The sequence below is a fragment of the Scyliorhinus canicula genome, chromosome 10, assembly GCF_902713615.1.
Source record: "Scyliorhinus canicula chromosome 10, sScyCan1.1, whole genome shotgun sequence".
Lineage (NCBI taxonomy): Eukaryota > Metazoa > Chordata > Chondrichthyes > Carcharhiniformes > Scyliorhinidae > Scyliorhinus > Scyliorhinus canicula.
The window spans coordinates 123,487,870-123,511,033 of NC_052155.1; the positions used below are offsets into that span (position 1 = coordinate 123,487,870).

The window sequence follows — 23,164 nt, forward strand, 5'->3', positions numbered from 1 at the left end:
TCATACCCACCTACCTCTATTTGTACCTTCAAATCATCTATCTTGTTGAGAATGCTACATGCATTCAGATAAACCCTTAACTTTGTCTTAACATTCTTCTGAATTTCCTCCTATTTGATGTTTGCCTTCATTTTGTCTGCCTTCTAATTTTGTTTATTACTTTTCTACTTCCGGTTATCAGTTTTGCTTCCTACCAATCGGAGCTTCTTCTTTGGTTCCCATGCCCCTGCCAATCTAGTTTAATTCTGAGGTTACTACTTTTGAGGTCCTGCTTTTTAATTTTTTTTTCTAACTCCCTAAAAGCTGCTTTCATCCCTCTTCCTATCTATGTTGCCAATACAAATGCAGACCAAGGCCCCTTGCTGTTCACCATCCCCAAGAAAAATGTCCTGCAGCCGCTCTGTGACATCCTTGACTCTGGCACCACGGAGGCTACATACCATCTTGGAGTCACATCTTTGGTCAGAAATAAGTGCCTGTTCTACCATTAATACCCTTCCATTTTTCTTTCTCCCCTCCTGAGCAACTGAGTCACCCGTGGTGCCAGGCATTTGACTGTTACTGCACTCCTCTGAGCAACCATCAAGCGAGATCGACTTAGAGGACTCCTGCACAACCTGCCTGGTTCTCAGACTGCCTGGCTATTAACAATTCCCTCTCCACCTTCAGGCTCCTAACCAATGATTTTACCACCATCCTAAACTTGCTATCCAAGTAGTCTTCAGTCTCATGGATTCAGCACACTGACTCCATCCACCGCTTGAGTTCTAAAACCTAGAGTTCCAGCTTTTGCAGGAGATATTTCCTGCAGATATGTTTGTCTCACACAAATGATGCATCCACGACTTCCCACATTCCACAAAATGCACATTTCACTCAGCCGAGCTGTCCTGCCATAGAATAAATAGTTTGTAAATTTAAGGTAAGCAGAATAACTTACCAATATACTTCTGCTGCACTAATGCAAGAACCAAACACTGGACAGTGCCAAAGGTAAAGAAAAAGGAGTAAAACCTTTCCCACCAACTCCAGCTACTTACTCAGCTGAAGCACACCCTATTTTCCTCATTACCCGTGTTAATCTTACAAACTCTGGAGTCAACACCAAGACACTAACAACAAACTGACTCTATTTGGAAAAGGATAAATCTGAAAAATAATTCTCTACACAATCCCAGCCAAGAACATATGAATTAGGAGTAGGTTATTCAGTCCCTCCAGCCTGCTTCACCATTCAATACGATCATGGCTGATCGAATTACAATCATGTGAAAAATTTTAAGTTGCCATTGAACAGGTATATTTTGAGCACTACCAGCATACACCTAATCATAAAACTCAGATTGTGTGTGAATGGCCTGAACTCATTAACATAATCCTTTCCAACCAAAATGGGTTGGGAAGCCAAAGAGATGTCGCCCAGCCGCTAAAGGGTCACAGGTGGCTGTCAGGGTCATGGATAAAAGGTAAAGAGGAGACTGCTGCTTAGGGGACAGAACGGTAACCCTAGGGCAGAGAAAATCTAATGTATCTCTGTGGGTCCTGAAGCAAACTAGAACTTCTGAAAAAAAAACTAACTTCCGAGATCTCTCTCCTACTGTTTGTCTGGACCAATATAAAAATAAGGGTATCTAAAAATCCTAAGCCTGCATTTGCAAGGTAGTCTGTTCAATGTCAGTGTAACTTCAATAATCAACTGAATCATATACTTTTCAATTTTAATTCCTGAAAATAGTCAGGTGAAATAATTTTTATAAGTGCCATCGCTGCGGGAGAAGGAAAAGAGATGCCATTTTAAAAATAATATTGAATACGATTCTTGCATATGATCATCTCGCACCAACTATTTTAAAGAATACACACAGACATCAGGTGAAGGGACACCTCTAATAACCTTCAGATAAGGTGCATATCAAATCTACCTGAAATGCCCATCTGATAGAGTAAATTTATAAATTTGTATGAGGTTTGGGGAAGGGGTAGAGAAATTGTATTTCAAAAGCTATTTGCAAGCAATTATTGAAATCACACGAGATCTCAGGAAGCCCAATCCGTTGCCACCTGTTAGAAAAGTTTTAAATATTTTAATCCTTTCTCAAGAGTTACAAAGCCAATCTGCAGAGTGAGCAGGACATGACCTTAATCCATCTCCATGCTTGCTCCAAAAAACGATTCAAATTGAATCCAATTCATTGTCCCTACAAAAGGGACATACTCGATCCAAGCTGACAAGGTATTACACCTGATCTCGGGCTTGATCTTAGCCAAAAGGCCATCAGAAAACATTCCCTTCATCATCAGCCAAATAACCCAAAATTCGTTCTATGAAGAGATTGAAGGCATTATTTGGCAAATACATTACAGTACAGGCATACAACTTCTTAAAGCCAACTTGTGGAATTGCAGCATCCAGCATATAACCGACTTAGTTATTGACATTTTAGGTGGTGTAATGTCGCATTTCTGCAACCTTAAATTGTAGGAATTAACTCCCATGTGCAGATTATGTGCTAATGGTTCAATGTGAGAATCGGCTCAAGTACATGTTATTCTGGAACTAAAAATAGCACAAATAACCGATAAGTGAAAACATACTAATTGGTAAATATACTACCGCATTCCCGGTAAGTAGCAAATTAAACGGTTATCGTTGGCTCAATTCAAAAACATAAACAAATAAGAACAGCTGTTAGCATCGACCTCGCCTCAGGTGTGACACAGATTCAGGTGGTAAACAGGGATGCTGGTTTCAGCACACGATTTGTATTTCCTTATAAATATAACCCAGTATAAAGAAGTTTACAATGAAAACGACGAAGAGATTATGGTGGCCTTTAACCAAGGAGATGTAATCCCATGTCAGCAGCATCAGCAAAGATTACGCGGCCGCGGCGGCGCGCCCCCCTTGGATACACAGCTCGTGGACCAATTTAAATCAAGCGGCGGCTCCAGCTTCATTTCGGCCGAGTTTGATTTACCTTGGTTGGAAGTGTCCATCCCTCCTTCTTTCTTCACCAAGTCTGACAGGTGGTGGGGGAAATTTTAAAAAATAAACCACCCTGACGAGGCGTTGGATACAGCCGCCCGACCCTGCGCCGCGCTTGTTATTGCCGCTGCTCTCCGCCTCCACCAGCAGCGCTGCCTCCCCACTCTGCCCGGCCGCCAACAAACCCCTCCCCCACCCGCAACCTTTGACAGGCCTGACAAGCGTGCGTGCTTCGCCGGGTGACGTCATCGCGCAAGGCTAACGTCCTCGCCTGTGTTGGCACGTACTGGCCCTGGTCAATGGTGGCCGCAGGTGCGTGCGCAGTGCTCCACGTGCTGAGCTGTGGGCGCCTCTTGCCTTCGGCCTTTGGGGCTGGCAGTGGGTCATAGCATTGTGGGCGTGGAGCATTGCACGTAAAATAAATGGTGACCAGTTGCCACTCCGGTTAAGATACCGTTGTTGGACCTTTTATAGGGTTTCACTACTCTAATTTAGTAAGGCCAGAAAGGAAAAAAATAATTTTTTTAATGTTTCTGTTTTTGTGTTTTGTTTTTAATTTTTTTGTGTTTTTTTTCGTGAGTGATGACCTACGTTTCTTTACACGTAGCAGGAGTTAATCTGGCATCCGCCACTTACACTGGCGTGATGCTCGGTGTGACGACCAAGCAAAAGAACACAAAGTAACTGATGGATACAACAAAAAAAGGGGCGTGCCCAAGACAAGTGGAGCACAGCCCAAAAAGAACGAGAAGGGAAACAAAAACTTATCCAAAACCCGTCAAATCAAAGTGCGAAAATCGTGGTCGATAAGGCAATCCAACTCATACGGTGCCCACCGAGCACGGAAGGATACCGTGTTGGGAGCTGTATATTTTTTGATTAGGGAGATATGCTAAAGTGGACCAGCATATTTAAAGGAAAGCGAGTGACTCGCTCCCGGTGATTGCCATTATTTAATATGACTATTCCCTCAGGACGTGTCTTTGTAAGATCACAAGCTAGATATCAAAGAGGGAGATCGACCTGCCCATTTTAGCGATTTTTTGGCACCATGATTTTATTCTGAATTTCATTTCAAGTGTTGTTAACTCTGAAGAAGAACTGATCATTCGCAAATTTACCTTTTATCTTGAAATGGTGTCCCCTTGCTGAGATTTATTCTGAAGCAGTGCTCTAGATTTGCCTTTTATTTCAAATATATGATATTTATTGAGACAGTCATCTTAATGACCTGCTTTCAAGATTGCAGAGCTAAAAATTACAGTCAGGAGGAAATAATTAGCAAGAGTGAAAAACGGCTTTCATAAACTTGGACACATGGGGGAGACAGTGATGTAGTTATAACATCAATAACATCACTGAGCTAATCCAGATATTACTCTGGAGATATAGATTTAAATCCCACAACAGCTGGTGGAATTTAAATTCAATTAATAAAATGTGGAATACAAAGCTAGTCTCAATAATGGTGACCACAAAGCTATCATTGGTGTAATCTGGTTCACTAATGCCCTTTAGGGAAGGAAATCTGCACCTGATCTGACCTACATATGACTCCAGACCTACAGCAGATGTGGTTGACTCTCAGCAAGCCACTTAGTTCAAAGGTAATTAGGGGTAGGCAACTGTGAGAAATAAATGCTGACCTTGCCAGTGATGTCCACAGAAGACCATAAGACATAGCAGCAGAATTAGGCCACTCGGCCCATCGGGTCTGCTTAGCCATTCTATCATGGCTGATATTTTTCTCATCCCCATTCTCCTGCCTTCTCCCCATAACCCCTGATCCCTTTATTGATCAAAAACATATCTATCTCTGTCTTAAAGACACTCAGTGATTTGGCCTCCACAACCTTCTGCAGCAAAGTGTTCCAAAGATTCATCACCCTCTGGCTGAAGAAATTCCTCCTCATTTCTGTTTTGAAGAATCGTCCCTTTAGTCTGAGATTGTGTCCTCTACTTCTAGTTTTTCCTACAAGTGGAAACATCCTCTCCACGTCCACTCTATCCAGGCCACGCAGTATCCTGTAAGTTTCAATAAGATCCCCCCTCATCCTTCTAAACTCCAATGAGTATAGACCCAGAGTCCTCAACCGTTCCTCATACAACAAGCTCTTCATTCCAGGGATCATTCTTGTGAAGCTTCTCTGAAATGAAATGAAAATGAAAATTGCTTATTGTCACGAGTAGGCTTCAATGAAGTTACTGTGAAAAGCCCCTAGTTGCCACATTCCGGCGCCTGTCCGGGGAGGCTGGTACGGGAATCAAACCGTGCTGCTGGCCTGCTTGGTCTGGTTTAAAAGCCAGCTCATCTTTCCTTAGATATGGGGCTCAAAACTGCTCACAATACTCCAAATGGGGTCTGACCAGAGCCTTATACAGCCTCAGAAGTACATGCTTGCTCTTGTATTCTAGCCCTCTCGACATGAATGCTAACATTCAGGGGCTGGTTTAGCTGAGAGGGCTAAATTGCTGGCTTTTAAAGCAGACCAAGCAGGCCAGCAGCACGGTTCGATTCCCGTACCAGCCTCCCCGGACAGGCGCCGGATTATGTGGCAACTAGGGGCTTTTCACAGTAACTTCATTGAAGCCTACGCGTGACAATAAGTGATTTTCATTTCATTTCATTGCATTTGCCTTCCTAACTGCCGACTGAACCTGCACGTTAACCTTAAGAGAATTGTGAAGGACTCCCAAGTCCCTTTATGCTTCAGATTTCCGAAGCATCTTCCCATTTAGAAAAATAGTCTATGCCTAAATTCCTCCTTCCAAAGTGCATAACCTCACGCTTTTCCACATTGTATTTCATTTGCCACTTCATTGCCCACTCTCCTAGCCTGTCCAAGTCCTTCTGCAGCCCCCCTGCTTCCTCAATACTACCTGCCCCTCTACAGATCTTTGTATCATCTGCAAACTTAGCAACAGTGCCTTCAGTTTCTTCAGATCATTAATGTATATTGTGAGAGGTTGTGGTCCCAGCACCGACCCCTAAGGTACACCACTAGTCACTGGCTGCTATCCTGAAAAAGACCCCTTCACCCCCACTCTCTGCCTTCTGCCAGTCAGCCAATCCTTTCCAGGCTAGGATCTTACCCTTAACACCGTGGGCTCTTAACTTATTTAACAGTCTCCTGTGCGGCATCTTGTCAAAGGCCTTCTGGAAACCTAAATAAATCACGTCCACTGGTTCTTTGTCTATCTTCCTTGTTACTTCCTCAAATAACTCTTTTTTTAAATGTTTTTATTCTCCATTTTCACATTTTCCTTCAAAATTTACACCCCACCCACAGACAGTAAACAGTAACAAATACAAAATAAATCCCCTTAACAATAATAACGATCCCATCCTCCCACCACCCAAACAACAGCCCACCTGTCAATATATGCATCCAATAAAACAAACCTCCCACGGTGGAAACAAAAAACAAAGGAGAAAAAGAAAAAGAAGTCCGGGACTGCCCATGGTCACCAGAGAGTCCACTCCCCCCCCCCCCCCCCCCCCCCCACACTCAACGCCATCCAACCTCTGAAAGAGTACCGCACATGATACCCAAGAGTTATAAACAACCCTCCCCTCTCCAACTCCTCCCATCACTACCTCTTGTAAAACTCCTCCCCCCAACCTCGGTTCCTTCCCCCCATCTTTCCACCCTGGCTAGACCACTCGGACCCTGTTCTGCCAGGCTCCGATGGCCGCAGCCCCTCCCCGCACCTCACTCCCGTTCATGGCCAGCTTAAACCAGCCAGCGTGGAGGCCCCCGCCCGGGTCCCTTCCCCCCTTGCCTGGCCCTAGGAAAGCCCAGAAATCCCCTTTTAGCACACTCACCCCGCATATCCACCTACACCCCAAAGAACCCTCACTTTGAGTGAAAGTCCCATCACTTCCCTTGTCCAAATATATACAACACTGGCTCCTTTATCCCATACACCCGCACGCAGTGAGACAAATGAGAAGAAAATACAGTCATGAGGTTACATCGGCACATGGCCATTTCTCAATTTCTCAGTTCTGCCACAGCCCTTCTGCCTTCGCAAACTTCTCTGCTGCTTCCTCCGTTCCAAAATAAAAGTCCTTGAGCTTGTAAGTCACCCTCAGCTTCGCTGGATATACAATGCCGCACTGCACCTTGCTAATATACAGTGCCCTCTTCACCCGGTTGAAAGCAGCCCGCCTCCTCACCAGCTCCACCGTAAAGTCCTGGTATACATGTATATCAGCTCCAGCCCACTGCATCACCCGCTTCTGCTTGGCCCAGCACAGGACCTTCTCCTTCACACTGTACTTACGGAAGCACAGAGTCACTACCCTTGGCAGCTCACTCGCCTTTGGTACAGGCCTCCACTACCGATGAGCCCGATCCAGTTCACATCGGGAGGGATCCTCCCCCTCACCCAATAGTTTTGCCAGCATTGCGGCAAAATACTCAGTCGGCCTCGGCCTTTCAACTACTTCGGGCAGCCCCACAATCCTCAAATTCTGTCGCCTGGATCTGTTTTCCAGGTCTTCCATTTTTCCTCGCAGATCCTTGTTAATCTCCATCACTTTCCGCATTTCCTTCTCCATCGAGGTAAGTTGATCACCGTGCTGCAATATTGTGTCCTCCACTTCCTTCAGCGCCTCCCCTTGTTCCCGCACCTTCGCCACTGTGCTCGCCACCGCCGTCGTCACCGGGGAAATCGCCTCCTCCACCAGCACACTCAAAACCTCCCTCATCTCCTTCCTCATTGTCTCCATGTATTGTGTAAACTGCCTTTCAAATTCCGCAGCCATCACCTTAGTTATTTCTTCAGCCGTAAGCAATGCGGCCTCCCCTGGTGCTCCAGCCTCCATTTTCCTTGGTGATCCCGCGGTGACCTTTCCACTCCCCGATGGACCTTCAGCTGTTTTTTTTACGGCCGTTGTTTTGCTCACCCTCGACATTTCCCTTTACTGTGCCTTCACTGTGCCTCCTCTGTGCTTCTCCCTGCTTTTGCCGCCTCCGTGGACCCTAGGACCGGGCTTAAAGCCCCGAAAATACCGTTCCCGAACAGGAGCCCTCCATTGCGTGGCTGCCTCCCGCCCGCCGTCACAGGAAGTCCTCTCTCTGTCTCCTCAAAGAACTCTTAACAGATTTGTCAGACATGACCTCCCCTTGACAAAGCCATGCTGACTCAGTCCTATTTTATCATGCACTTCCAAGTACTCCGTGATCTCATCTTTAATAATGGACTCTAAAATCTTACCAATGACCGAAGTCAGGCTAACCTGCCGATAATTTCCCGTCTTCTGCCTCCCTCCCTTCTTAAACAGGGGTGTTACATTAGCCACTTTCCAGTCCTCTGGGCACTTCCTGCCTCCATGTGATTCCTGAAAGATCATCACCAATGCCTCCACAATCTCCTGAGCTATCTCTTTTAGAACCCTGAGGTGTAGTCCATCCGGTCCAGGTGATTTATCCATCTTCAGACCTTTCAGTTTCCCCAGCCTTCTCCTTAGTAATGGTCACTGAACTCACCTCTGTCCCCTGGTTCTCCTGGAGCCCTGGCATCTCACTGGTGTCTTCCACCGTGAAGACTGATGTAAAGTAACTATTCAGTTTGCGATTTCTTTGTTTCCTCTTATTACTTCTCCAGCCACATTTTCCAATGGTCCACGTCCCATTAAAGAATGAAAAACATGTGGATATTTACACTTTCTAAAGGAATCTCACAGTTAAGAGAACATTTTTAATATGTTTTGGGGGGAAGGTTTCACAGAAAGCAATGCTCTTTGCCAACATAAAGACCTTGAAACTTCAACATATGTTAGCAGCCTGTGTTTTGTGCTGATGGCCAATGCTTTTGTCTAGTGTGACAGCATCAGCTGATAAGAATCAGAACAGACTCCACTTCACCCAAGTCTGGCTGCAAACCAATTCTAGCTGTTGTATGCCATACCAAATTCTTACCAATTTGACAGCTGGAATTATTTCTTGTTCGTGAAAGCATGACAGGGAAGGGAGTAGGAAATGATTTCTGAGGAAGCAAAGTGGACGACAATGAAGGATAGGGGATGGTGGCAGGCGGATTGTGGCAGTGGTGAATAGATGGTAATGAAACAGGGAAGGAGATCTAACAGTAGTAAAGATTAAACTGTGATGAAAAAAAATCACTTGGAGAAGAATTACTGACCTTTGCATTCAATACTGTGTTGAAATTTTTGAGTGGGCCTTTTAATTTTCATCAATATTTTAAAACTCTGGCATAAAGAAAATGATGATATAATTATATCCTAATGTGGTTTTACAAGTTTGCCACCTGTGGCTCAGAGTCAGAAGGCTGCGGGTTCAAGCCCAGAGACCTGAGAACATAAATCTTGGCTTCAGTGCGGTACTGACGCACAGAGTATCAAATCAGAGCATTGTCTGCTCTTTCAGGTGCACATCAGTGATCACATAGCACTATTTCAGAGCTGAGCAGGGGAGAGGACCTCAATATTCTGGTCAATAATTATCACTAAAAAAAGATTGTTCAGTGTCATGATCTTGATCGCGAGCAGTAACATTTAAAAAAAAAGATAGCCAAAATTCCAGTTATTTACTAAGAAAGATTAAGATGGGCAGCACGGTAGCATTGTGGGTAGCATAATTGCTTCACAGCTCCAGGGTCCCAGGTTCGATTCCGGCTTGGGTCACAGTCTGTGCGGAGTCTGCACATCCTCCCCGTGTGTGCGTGGGTTTCCTCCGGGTACTCCGGTTTCCTCCCACAGTCCAAAGATGTGCAGGTTAGGTGCATTGGCCGTGATAAATTGCCCTTAGTGTCCAAAATTGTCCTTAGTGTTAGGTGGGGTTACTGGGTTATGGGTATAGGGTGGAGGTGTTGACCTTGGGTAGGGTGCTCTTTCCAAGAGCCGGTGCAGACTCGATGGGCCGAATGGCCTCCTTCTGCACTGTAAATTCTATGTATCTATGTAAACAAGATTAGAGTTTAAATAAAATAATTTTTGCTATTCAAGAGTCAAAGAAATTTTTACTATTCAAGAGTCAAACACTAAATACTATCTTAGCTAACCTCCTATACTCTAAAACTCACAAACAATGTAAATTAAACATGAATTAACAGACAAATTGTGGTCACTTATAAACTATAAATTACCCATTAATTGGCAGATACACTAGGACAGTTTTTACGAGTTGGCTGGGCAGTCCAACCAGCATGTATGTCATCAGTCTCAGTCGCAGAGCCCTTCAGAACATGGTCTTAATCACAAAGAATTTCAGCTCTACTTCTTTGAGGATTTAATCTGATTCTTAGCTGACAACAGTGCACAGCCAACCTGAGTTCCATGGACATGGTCTTCTCCATTCACCTGAGGAAGGAGCTGCACTCCGATTCAAAACAAACCTGTTGGACTTTAACCAGGTGTTTTAAGACTTCTTATTGTTCTCCAAAAGTGGCATATGTCTGCAGAATCTTCTCAATTCTGCTGACGACAGTCTGGATTCTGTAGATCCGTCAATGTTATCTTCAAGTAACAGAAACAGATGCAGCAACTATATATTTGTCTATTCTCGGCATCTGGATCTTGTCTCTGTAATCATTGACCTGCCTCTACTGCACCACTGAACGCATCATCTACTAAGTCATGAGAGCTCTCTCTGTCCTTTTCATGATTTCATCCAGCAGTTTTGGTTTTTAGTCTCAGTTTCAGTCTTAGTTTCCTTTGAAACTGGGAGTGGCAGTTTCCTTTCTCAGTTTACTTTTTCAGTTTCCCTTTTCAATTAGGATCTGTCTCAATAAATACAAGCTTTAAAACTACAGATTCCATCAAAAATCCCTATTGGGAAAAGAAAGTTTTACCAACATAATGTTTTCTTTACAACAATTTGAAAATTTTGCATTATTTATCATCCTAAACATTTTTAACAATTAGCTTATTACCTACTATAACTTTCATAATTTATATATGTTTGCATATTTTACAATTATACATATTGTGTTTACAAAATTCTAAGACCTCAGCCAAAACAAAAGAAGGTAATTGTATCAATTAAGATTAGCAGGATTCAAACATCATAGAATTGTCACAACTCAGATCCAGTCTTCTCTCCTACACCCCTTTAAATCATAGAATGTACAGTGCGAGAGGACACCATTTGGCCCATTGAGGCTGCACCGGCCCTTGGAAAGATCACCCTATGCTTCCATATCCCTCTACCCCAGTAACCCCACCTAACATTTTGGACACGAAGGGGTAATTTAGCATCACCAATCCACCTAACCTGCACATCTTTAGACTGCGGGAGGAAACCGAAGCACCCGGGGGAAACCCACGCAGACACAGGAAGAAAGTGCAAACTCCACACAGACTGTCACCCGAGGCCGGAATTGATCACGGGTCCCTGGAGCTGTGAGGCAGCAGTGCTAACCACCGGGCCACCGTGCTGCCCTAAATGTTGGGCAGAGCATGAGCAATTGTTTTTCCTGGCAATGTACGCAGTTTTTAGGTTGAATAGCTGCAGCATTAAACTCCAACGAAACAACCCAAGGTTCTTCATGCGGAACTTCTCAAAAACACTAATGGATTATGATCAGTGTAACTTAATGTCTCTCCTTTACTATCCAAAATGTATGCTCCAAATATTTTTGATGCGCCAAGACATGTTTCCTTCGCAATTATGGAGTATTTCCATTCAGATAGATGAAGTTTTCTTGAGAAATAACTGACTGGATGCTGTATACCAGTAATATCATCTTGTAGCAGCACTGCTCCTACGCCTACATCACTAGCATCAATAACTATTTTGAATCGTTTACTGAAACTTGGAGGAGCAAAAAGGTTTATTTATTACTGCCTTTATCCTCTCAGAGGCGGTTTAACAAAACTCTGTCTAGTTAACTTTTAAATTTTTATTCAACAAATTTGTTATTAGAATTACTATTTTCCATATTGTTTTAGGGATAGGAAAGTTCATAATTGCTTGAACTTCAGTTTCTCTGAGCAACACGTGACCTTTCCCCACGACATTTTCCCAAATAGGTGATTTTGATCTTGGTAAATTCACTCTTTACCAAATTTAACATGAAATCAGCTTTTTGTATTCAATCAAATAGCGCACGTAGCGGTTCTACGTGTTCTTCCCAAGTGTTTTTGTAGACTAATATATAATTGATGTACACAATATGGTTGTATAATCCAGCAATTACATAGCTTATCAATGTTTGAAAGGCAGCTGGTGCATTCTTCAAGCCAAATGGCATAACTTTATTTTGGTACTGGGGTTATGAAAGCAGAGATTTCTTTGGCTTCTGCATCCCTAATGCAGATTCTTAGGGATCCATCAGTATTTGGTACTACTGTAGTATGAGTGGAGAGCTACTTTGACTTGGTTCAATGATATCATTATCCAGCACAAATTTAATTTCCTCTTTGACTTGAGCCAACTTTCCAGGATTGAGTTGGTAAGGGTTTTATTTGATGGATATAGCATTTCCCACATCAGTGTCATGCTTAGCTAAAGACGTTCACCTTGGCCTATCTGTACACATTGATTGTTTTCTTTAGCAGCTTTGCTATGTTGTCCTGAGACCTCTCTGGAAGATAATTTAATTTTCTATCCAAATTTTCCAATACCCCTGTATTGGCTAATTTTATTACTGGGTGTTCGATCTGAGAACTTTCAATCTCTGACTGATCATTTGATCGGCCAAGCTTATTCCTGTCACAATATTTCTTCTTTATGACCTGAAGTAAACTCACTCAATGACCAGCCTCCATGTCACAATACTGTTGCAGCATATTTACATGACACCCTTCTATCCAAGGTACTAATTGCATAGTTCACCTCATTGAGTCCCTTTTCAACATAAGCAGGTCCACTAGCCTTCTGTGGCAGTTGTACTTTTCCCACAAGTTCAAGTTCCAGCTGTCTTAACTGTTCAGCTTTTGGGAAATCTTAACATGTCCCACCGCTACTACCCATAGGTTTGACAGTCTTTAACAAAACTTGGACATGTAATCTCGGAGAGTAATTTATCTTTAATTAATTTAAGTAGTCCCCTTATTTCATGTCCATAGACTAACTCAAAGGGACTGAACCAATTAACTCATTAGGTGCATCTCGAATGCAAATAATGATAATTAAATTCCCTTATCCCGGTCCTTGAGATATTCAAGGCAATAAGCTCTAATCATAGATGTTAAGGTTTGATAGCATCTTTCTAAGGGGAAGTCCTGTGGCACAGTTCAACTATCCCTATCTCTGGGTTAGGAGTTCCAGGCTCAAGTCCTATTCTAGGAATTGATGGCCATGGAAGGTGCATACATAACATGGTTAAACAGATTGATTATCAGCCTATAAATCTTTCCATTAGACCTGATGACAGGTGGTAAGAGTGGGAGAGTTTCCAGGTCAGCCAAACAACAGAAAGCAATAGCAAACTACTACAGTACTTTACCAAGTATAATCATGAACTAATCCAATGGAGGTCCATGATTACCAATGCCCTCTTAGGTCATGGCACCTGGAGGAGGAGGAGCATCTTTCCAATTCCACCCGAGATGGTGGATAGTATGCAAATGATTTCACCTATCTTTACTCCTAAACAATATATTGTCACCTGGAATACTCATAACATGAAATCTGATTACAGATCAAACTTTCTGGGTAACCCGTACCTGGTGAAAAACTGAATTAAGCCGATGATTAACACTTTGGCAGTATTTCTTCTTAAGGGTATTGCCTCGAGGAAATGGATAGACAAATCCATGATAGTTAAAAGATATGAAAATCTGTTGGTTTTGGGTTGTCCCACAGAATACATAAGAACCTTACCAAAATGTTAATCAAAAGTAGGTATTGGGGTCAATGGAGTTTGTTTAATCAATGACTTGGGCTTCCTGACCATTGACATGTCTTGCAGGATTCAACCATATCTCCATGAAATCTGGCCAATAAGAGTGCACCATTGCTTTAGCCTGAGTATGTCTTATTCTTAAATGACTGCCATTGGGATCCCATGGGCAATTCTTAAACTTTTCCTGCAGTAACCAGGAGCGACAACATTTTGATTCCTCATCCATTGGTCTCTCAGGAGGTCTCCAGTTCCTTGTCAGTAGGTCATCTTTCGGAAAATAACAGTCAGTGACACCCCCTGATTTTTTGTCAGAATATCCTCACAGAACATGGTCTTCTGACTGGGCTTCAATCAAGGAGGATCAGATAAATAATTCACTGCCACTGATTTAATGTTCAATTTTTCACAATTCTCTTTTACAATCTGTCTTATGGCAGTGAAAACATACTGGTATCTTTACGTCACTCTTTTCCTCTACACTATAATTTTAATGATCAGAACAGCTTCTGCTTTCTCCTTCATGCAAGATTTTTTATCATTCCCAAACTTTTTATTCCTCTACTTTCCCTGTGGGTTTAAAATGGAGATCTACTTCCTCTTGACTGCCTATATGATATATCATAACCATCTGTCAGAACCATAGCTTCCCTTATTTTAAAATTCTTACGGTCTTTCAAATGTGTCCTAATAACTACTGGGATGTTGTTTCTAAATTTGTCTATTACTATTACTTCCCTCACATTCTCAAAAGTCTCCTCTAACTCCATTGTCCAAAATCGTTGGTCAAACAATGTTTCTTTCTCCCGATCAAATTCTTCAAATATTTGATTCTGTCCTTTCATGAAAGCACACAATTTTAATTTATATGCTTTGAGGACAAGCTCAGAAGTATTATGTACAGTTCCTTCACTGTTTCTGATTCAAAATCCAGGAATTCCCGAATAGCACTGCGGATATGCTGACCCCATTTGGGCTGCAGAAGGAAGCTCATACTACCTTCTCAAGAGCATATAGGGATGAGCCATAAATAGGGCCTACAAATTAATGTCCATGTCCTGTGAAAGAGTAAAAGGTTCAGTTTCAGTCTCCACGCAGGTTTTGGTTTCCCATCTCAGTTTCAGCCTCGGTTTTCTGAGAAACTGAGAGAGTCGGTTGCCTTTCTCAGTTTCCCTTTTTGGTTTCCCTTTTCGGATTTGCTTTGCCATTTCCCTTTTCAATTAGGGTCTGTCTCAAAAAATACAAGCTTTCAAACTGCGGATTGCATCACACTAGTCATTTCCCTTTGTGGGAATTGGCAGTGGTTTTTGCATTATACAAATAGCCAAACTCAAAACTACCATATTTTTTGGTGTATAAGTTGAAGCGATGTATCAGTCAAATTGATTAGATATACGATTTTTTCAAACTCTATTCATATTGTGATGAATGTAGAAATTGTCCTTTTCTATATTTTATATCTGTTGTAGTAATGTTTTTAAAAGCCTGGGTTAAGGTATATATTTGTTGCAGTCATATTATTAAATATCCTAAATTAAGGTACCCAGACTATGTCTGCTAAAGCTTCCCTTAAGGAGTCGTAAAACAGTGAGGTAGCTATTGATTTTAGCCGCTTACTTGTTTACAGCTAAAAGGCTAATGGAATTGTGTTTTGATTGCTGGAGATTCCCTGGAGTGTAGATAATTTATGAAGGAGTGATGTTTAGTCCAAGCTAAGCAGGGCATGAAACTTAGTGGGATACAGATGATGTAATTAATGGGAGGGGGGGGGGGAAGCCAGGTTTGTCTGTAATTTTGCAGTTTGCCATATGATTTTAGTCTGACAAGACAGAAGTGAACTAGATCTGCTCTTGAAAGGAACTCTCTCCAAAATCTCTACACAATTAAGCAAGTAAACCTGTTTTGGTAACTTTATCTAAAGGTAACATCGGGTTGCTTAATTGAAGTTAGTAGCAGATGTAGAAAATAAGTTTAAGTTTTTCCTTGTGTTCAAGAACTCTTTAATTGATAATTGTGAATCTACTTTCTTTCATGTTAATGTGGTTAATTCTGTGTATAAAAGTTATTTTAACAAAAAATTTGCCTATTAATCAGAGTCATTGTAAAATGTACTAGATGCTGTGGTATGAAGAGGCAAGAGTTCAGCTCCTTTTCCATCAACACACCTTTAATGGTTCAAACTCACTCTGCACAGAACTCTACAGATCATCACAAGCTCCAGAGTCCACCTGAAGCCCCTTTACATATCAGTGTCAATTATTGAACTGGCACTGCGTTTCTGTGCCCTCCATTTTTGAACTTCGTTTTCCCAATCCATTATCTTAACTTCCTCCCCTGAATGCTGTACATTCAACCAATGTTTATACTTTCCAGTGGCCTTCCCTGCTCTACTAATAACAGTTGCATCCATCCATTGACTAGACCCTTCAGGCAAGTATATCACTTTTGTGCCAACCTTTGGCAGTTGCCCTTTCGGAAAAATGGCCTGATCTAATTTATCAGAAGTGTTGTGTTCCTCTACAGAAACCCTGTCTCTATCAGTTAACTGGTCCTCATAGTTCTGTAACACATGCGTACCAGATGACTCTGGTTCCTCGTCTTGTCTCTCTGCTCTGTCTAAATTTGAAAATTTGTAATCGGTACCCATTATCCTTGATGAATGTACCCTAACAGTTTGATTACCATGTTGCAAAGTAAATGTTTTGCCATCTATGCCTATGATCTTCCCTGGGACTTTCCATTCATTAGAATTGTCTCTCTTATAGTATACCATTTCTCCTTGTTGAAAAACGGCATCTGATGGCCGTACATTATGTCTTAAAGCTCTGCGATTTCTTTCAGAGACTTCTGCTTCCAAAAAAGCTTTTCTACTGCTATGTAACGCGTTTAAATGTTCAGCAAAACCTGAGCTAATTGTAGTCCTTTCCCAAGCTGGAGGCTACCAAACACTAATTGATAAGGACTATAGCCCCCAACCATCTGCAATTAATTCTTTGCATGTACCGCCCATGCTAAAGCTGAATTTAGCGTGCAGTTTGGTCGATCTCCCAAAATTTTCCGAAGCATATCAGCGTTAACAGCATGATTTCTTTCGCAGACACCATTACTAAACGGGCTTTCGGCAGCCGTGTTCATAACTCTGATATTCATGTTTTCACACATATCCCTAAACTCATCATTAGCAAATTCTCCCCCATTGTCCGTAAAGAATTTTGCTGGTGGACCCATTCCTGTCCCGATCCATTTTTCCACAATTTTGTCCAAAATTACTCTCTTTTCTTTACTTCGTGCAATCGTTGATTGACTAAATCTGGTAGCTAAATCTACAAAATGCAAAATAAATATATTATTTGCCTTATCCCAGATTTTAAGGTCCATGGCCACAATGTCATTAAAATCCCTGACCAAAGGCAGGGTTACTATCGGTCGTGCTGGTGTCCTTCTGTACTTCCTGCAAACTTCACAGCGATCACTAACCTGTTCTATCAGCTGAGAATAGTCATCATCCCTTACCCCTGCATCCTTTAATAAATTTTTCAGCCTCCGAGGAGACGGATGAGCAAATTGCCTATGCAGTTTTACTACAATAAGCTTTTTACCAGCTAAAGCCGCATTATCAACTGTCATTAATACATCCTTAACCACTCTACTTGAAACGTTATTTGTCAATAATGGAATACAATAATTTCCCGACTGTGTAAATTGTAAGTCCACCGTCTTTCCAAAAACTGTTGCCTTATCCTGTTCCATATCCAGCTTCATGTGTGCTTTCTTCATCGACGGTCTGCTCAGAAGCAAAGGTATCTCACTTGATACAACATCCGTGCTAATAAAATGATTCATTCCAGCAATATTTCAAGGGATCACCAGTCTTTTCAGTGACTTCAGAGTATTATCATCTCCAAACCTGAACTCTTCCGTGTCATGTGTCGCTTCAAACACTCTATCATAACAAGTTGGACAGTTGAAAGCATAATGGTATTGAGAGTCACATCGAAAACATCGATTTATCATGCCCCGTGCATTTCTGGGGTACATCCTCCTACTGTAGGTTCTAACTGGGTTTCTGTCTTCATAATTTCCTTGTCTCGGTCTTTTTTTATAGTCTTGAGGCCTGTTCGTAGCCATACGATTTCGCCATCCTGTTAGTAGTGTATCTTCCATATTCTGCCTTATAGCAGGCTGACCTATTTGGGTCATCAGAGCCATTGGAATCAAGGGCGAAATTCTCCGCCCCCCACGACGGGTGGGAGAATAGCGGGAGGGCCTTCCCGACTTTTTTGACGCCCTCCCGCTATTCTCCCACCCCCCCGCCGAAATCCCGACACGAATCGCTGCCGCCGTTTTTTTTACGGCCGGCAGCGATTCACAGCTGTTAGAAGGGCCGAAGTCCCAGCCCTTTACGACCTTTTTACGAACGGCAAACACACCTGGTCCTGCCGTTCGTAAAAACGTCGTGACCACCTGGAAAAAAATAACCATGGCACCGATTGGCACGGCAGTACCACGGCCGTGCCAAGGGTGCCATGGGCCCGCGATCGGTGCCCACCGATCGCGGGCAGCGGGCCCGATGCCCGCGCACTATTTGTCCTTCCGCCGCCCCGCAGTATCAATACGCGGGGCGGCTGAGGGGCAACCCGGACCGCGCATGCGCGGGTTTCGCGCAAAAACGCGATGACGTCACCCGCGCATGCGCGGGTGGAGTCTTCCCACCTGCGCATGCGCGGCTGACGTCATATGACGCGTCAGCCGGCGCTAAGTCCGACAAGCGGGCTTAACGATTTTCGTTAAGCCCGACTTGTCGGAGCCTCCGACGTCGGGCTGCTAGCCCCGACGGGGGACCAGAATCGGTCCCCCGTCGGGAAGGGGCGCGATGCCGTAAAACCCGCCCGGGTTTTACGGCAGTTTGACGATTTCTCCCGTTTTGGGAGAATTTCGCCCCAAATGTTTCCCCCAAATTTTTTTTTAAAGCTGTTGTCATTTGTTCGAATAAGGTATCGTTATCCGTAAACTGAACTCCTGTCAAAACCAGGAGCCTATCCATGTTGCTCACTCTAGCATAGTCAAGTAATTTAAAGGCCAATACAGACTGTGGAAATTCCAGCCTGTGTTTCTGTAGCCTTTTATATAGTCTGCCAAATTCCATTACATAGTCTTCCATAGATAAATCCTCCATTTTCCGAAACTTATCAAAATCCGACCATGCTTCATACGCACCTAACAAGTCATCTTTCTTATAAATCTTGTCCATATAAAGTAATAAAGTCGACAGACATTCTTCTGAGTCTAACTCTTACAACTCCAGCTCAGAAAGCACTTTGCTTCGGATTTTACTGCCATATGGTAAAGAAAAAGCCAGTGCCATACCTTGTTTTCTCTTTCCTAAAGCAGTCACCTTAGTCCACATAACTACTGCACTTCTCCATTGGTCGTATGATTCCCTTTCAGAAAATAGGGGAGGATAATCATAACCAGCCATCTTTGTCCTGGGTTCAGCCATGTTTCCCTTTTGTTTTCACTCCTTGGTTTGATCTGGAAAAATTGTATCTTTCAAGCCTTCACATTTACATAGCAACCATCCTCTGCTACCATTGTTAACATGTACTAGATGCTGTGGTATGAAGAGGCAAGAGTTCAGCTCCTTTTCCATCAACACACCTTTAATGGTTCAAACTCACTCTGCACAGAACTCTACAGATCATCACAAGCTCCAGAGTCCACCTGAAGCCCCTTTACATATCAGTGTCAATTATTGAACACTTAACATAAATGAGACAACTAATTGCAATGTCTCTTAACCCATTACTTAACAGTCATCGCTCCTGGGATGAAATATCCTTGCCTCACAGTTCGATACATTTTTTAAAAAATGTTTGGAGTTCTTATCCAGTATCCTAACAAATGTTGGGGCCTGGTAGAAGTGGTTCAATTAAAATCTCTTCTACATTTATCAATAAAAAAGAAAAATCATGCAACACTTTTTTTCAGCAAATCGAAATCTGATTCACTAACAATGATAATCGTGTCCCAGACATGACTTCCAAGACAACTGCAAAACTCTATATTAGCACATGAATCACTGACTGAACACTTTCAACACAGCTTACTCTACATCAGAGAAGCCTTCAAATTCATAATACTCTGTGTCTGAGTGGAATTTTACTGCTAGCTCGGGTCTGAGAGTAGGAGTGATGATTCCTCCACCCTCCATCCTTCCTCTGGCTGAGTATCAGGCTTCTCTGGCCGTTGATAATCCCAGCTTTGATGAATCCGTTCATAATCACCTTTCCAGCTGTCACATGAGTCCTTAATCCAACACATGAGCAAAGGAGGTTTTTGGTGGGAGGAGGAACTTGGAGGACGGCGGGGGCGGGATTCACGCCGATCCCTAGCGATTCTCCGACCCAATGGGGGGGTCGGAGAATCCCGCCCCATGAGTCCACGGACTTCGCATCGAGCCGCTCCCCACTACTACCTCCAGCCTGGGTGGACCTCCCTTTCCCCCCCAAGCAAGCCTGTCAATTTTAAAGGGTTTTTTCATTGTTCTTTTAGCCTCCTGCTCCCCCCGCAGCCATGGCGCCCAGGCCCCGCTTGTCAAAACCTGCTCTAATTCGGCCCTACAAGACTTCTGCATAAGAGAGTGGAGCATCGCGGAAGGGTGGAGAATCGCTGGGGGTGGGGGGGTGGGGGGGGCGGCGTGAATCCCGCCCCCTGCTCCGATGCCGGCCACCGAATTCTCTGGAGCTGGTTTTCTGGCGCAGGTGGGGATCACGCCGCGCCGGTCGGGGGCGTTGGCAGCAGCGCCCCCCCCCCCCCACCCAGAAATTCTCCCGGCCCTAATGGGCCGAGCGGCCATCCGTTTTCGGCCAGTCCTGCCGGTGTGAAATGGACATGGTCCATCACGGCGGGACCTGGCTTGGAGGGCAGCTAGCGGAGTCCTCGGGGGGTGGGGGGGTGCAGGAGATCCGGCCCCGGGGGGGGCCCCACGGTGGCCTGGCCCGCGATCGGGGCCCACCGATCTGCAGGCGGGCCTGTGCCATGGGGGCACTCTTTCCCTCTGCGCCGGCCTCTGTAAGGCTCCACCATGGCCGGCGCGGAGAAGAAACCCACTGCGCATGTGCAGGAAACACGCTGGCGGTTCTGCGCATGCGCCAAAACACACTGGCAGTTCTGATCATGCGCCGGTCCATGGCAGCCCTTCGGTGCTGGTTGGCGCCGTCCCCGGAAGTGCAGAGGATTCCGCAAGTTACGGGCGGCCGGATGCTGGAGTGGTTCGCGCCGCTCTTGGCCCTGGTGTTGGGCCATCCCTCCAATTGCGGGAGAATCCTGGGCATGTGTCCAAGCTGTTGAGTAAATTTAAATGCTTGCAAATTGCATGTTGTGTGGTAATTCACCGCCTGACCACTAGGAGTCACACTCATGTATAAGTGAATGTAAAGTCAGCTGACCAGTCACTGGCTGGAGGAAGTGAAAGAGAGCTTGCATATGCATGATTTTGCTGTTGTTCATCTGTTGTCTTTTAAATTGTTTATCCTCAGTTAATGTCAATAAATTGTTTCTAACTTTAGCTACAAGTGTTCTTGTAATTAATCAGGCCATCCAACTGAATCTTACACAAATAATGGTTTTCATGACCCTGACAGCGGGGGCGCTAACCTCCATTTTGCCACCAGGTAGGGACTGGAGCATAGCACTGGAATAATGGACACCTTGATTTTAGCATGATGACCAATTCTCCACCTGATCGCGATTCACGTTTGCAGTGTAGTGAAGCCGAGAATCCAGACCTTATCTTGCAAGAGACAAGAAAAGAGAAGCAAACACAGGCTAATTTGGGGTAAAAAGCTGGAAAATACCTCTCTTTGGGCGATCAAAACTAGTCCAGGTGACTTCTCTAGCAATGTAATTGTTGTGTATAAATTATCAGACACTTAGAGCAGTTCATTGTTAAAATATTTTACCCAGGTGCCCTTATTTGCGAGATGAACAAACGACAAACAAAGTGTGGTAGTATGACTAAGGGTATTACGGTACCTGGAAGTGTGAGCTGCCATTGGTGCAGAGGACTCGCTGCCATTGGCCCAGGTATGTCATGTGCCTCTCAGCTGATTGGCTGAGAGGTAGGTAGCTCCGCCTACGAGGCGGGGTATAAGAACCCGTGTTCCCCGGCAGTCTGCCATTCTTCTGTGCGTCTGCTGCCGGGTACACTCCTTGTGTATTAAAGCCTATCGTTCGGACTTTATCTACGTTTCGTGTCCATTGATTGTGCATCAATTTAATACACAAGATTTTAAAGGATGGAGCTTCGTATCAAGCCGGAGTGTCTTCGACTCAGCCAACACGCAGCAAATGCAACAGCAACATTTAAACACTGGCTGGCTTGCTTCAATAACTACTTGAGTACAGCTGAAAACGTCCCGACGAGGGAACAGAAATTGCACATCCTCCACTCGTGTGTCGGCACCGCGGTGTACACGCTCATAGAGGACACAACAGACTACGACGCGGCCATGGACTTGCTTAAAGGACATTTCATACGGCTGGTGAACCAGGTCTACGCTCGGCACTGACTTGCCACGAGGCAGCAACTTCCTGGTGAGTCTCTGGACGAATTTTACCGGGCCCTCCTCGTTCTGGGGAGGAACTGCGGCTGCCCACAAGTTTCTGCTGCCGAGCACACTGAACTTTTGATCAGAGACGCTTTCGTTGCGGGTATGCAATCCTCGCAGATCCGCCAAAGACTTTTAGAGAGAGAGACTTTAAGCCTCACAGAGGCACGGGCCCTCGCCTCTTCCCTAGATGTTGCGAATTGTAATGTGCGCGCGTACGCCCCCGACTGCACGGCGGCCCCCTGGGCAGCGTGGAATACGACCTCCCTCACCCCCGCGGACTCGGACCCCCCCCCCAGCGCTGCCCGGCCCGCTCCGCAACCTGTAAAGGCTGCGGCAAAAAGGGCCACTTTGCCACCGTCTGTCAATCAAAAGCGGTCGTTGCGGTCCCGAGCAGCGACCGCGGGTCCTCCCCACCACTCTCCTCAGGGGCTCCGTGCGGCCCATGGACCTCACTGCCCCCACCCCCCGCCGCCACATGCAATCCCCGGGCGCTGCCATTTTGGGCCCCTGACGCCATGTGCGATCCCCGGGCACCGCCATTTTGTCCACCCCCCACCATGTGCAGCCGACGGGCGCCGCCATCTTGGATCGGCACCGAGGACCCTGCAGGTGAGTACTCTCTGCCGGATGACGACTCGGAGTTTCTGCCACGATTTACCTCAGTCACATTGGTCCATTCACGGCCTCGCACTCTATCCACGACAACCACGAAGATCCTTCTCAACGGCCACGGGACAAGCTGCCTGCTGGACTC

At 44.5% G+C, this 23,164-nt stretch overlaps 1 protein-coding gene across 1 annotated transcript in view; it reads right to left on the reverse strand.

Moving 5' to 3' along the window:
* tpd52 (tumor protein D52) overlaps positions 1-3,183 on the reverse strand; it is a 92,175-nt gene extending 88,992 nt beyond the window's left edge. The window contains exon 1 of the mRNA XM_038809675.1: positions 2,979-3,183. Within this exon, the coding sequence (XP_038665603.1) occupies positions 2,979-2,997 (19 nt within the window). The 5' untranslated portion in view covers positions 2,998-3,183. The remainder of the gene's footprint in view (positions 1-2,978) is intronic.
* Between the last annotated feature and the right edge of the window lie 19,981 nt (positions 3,184-23,164).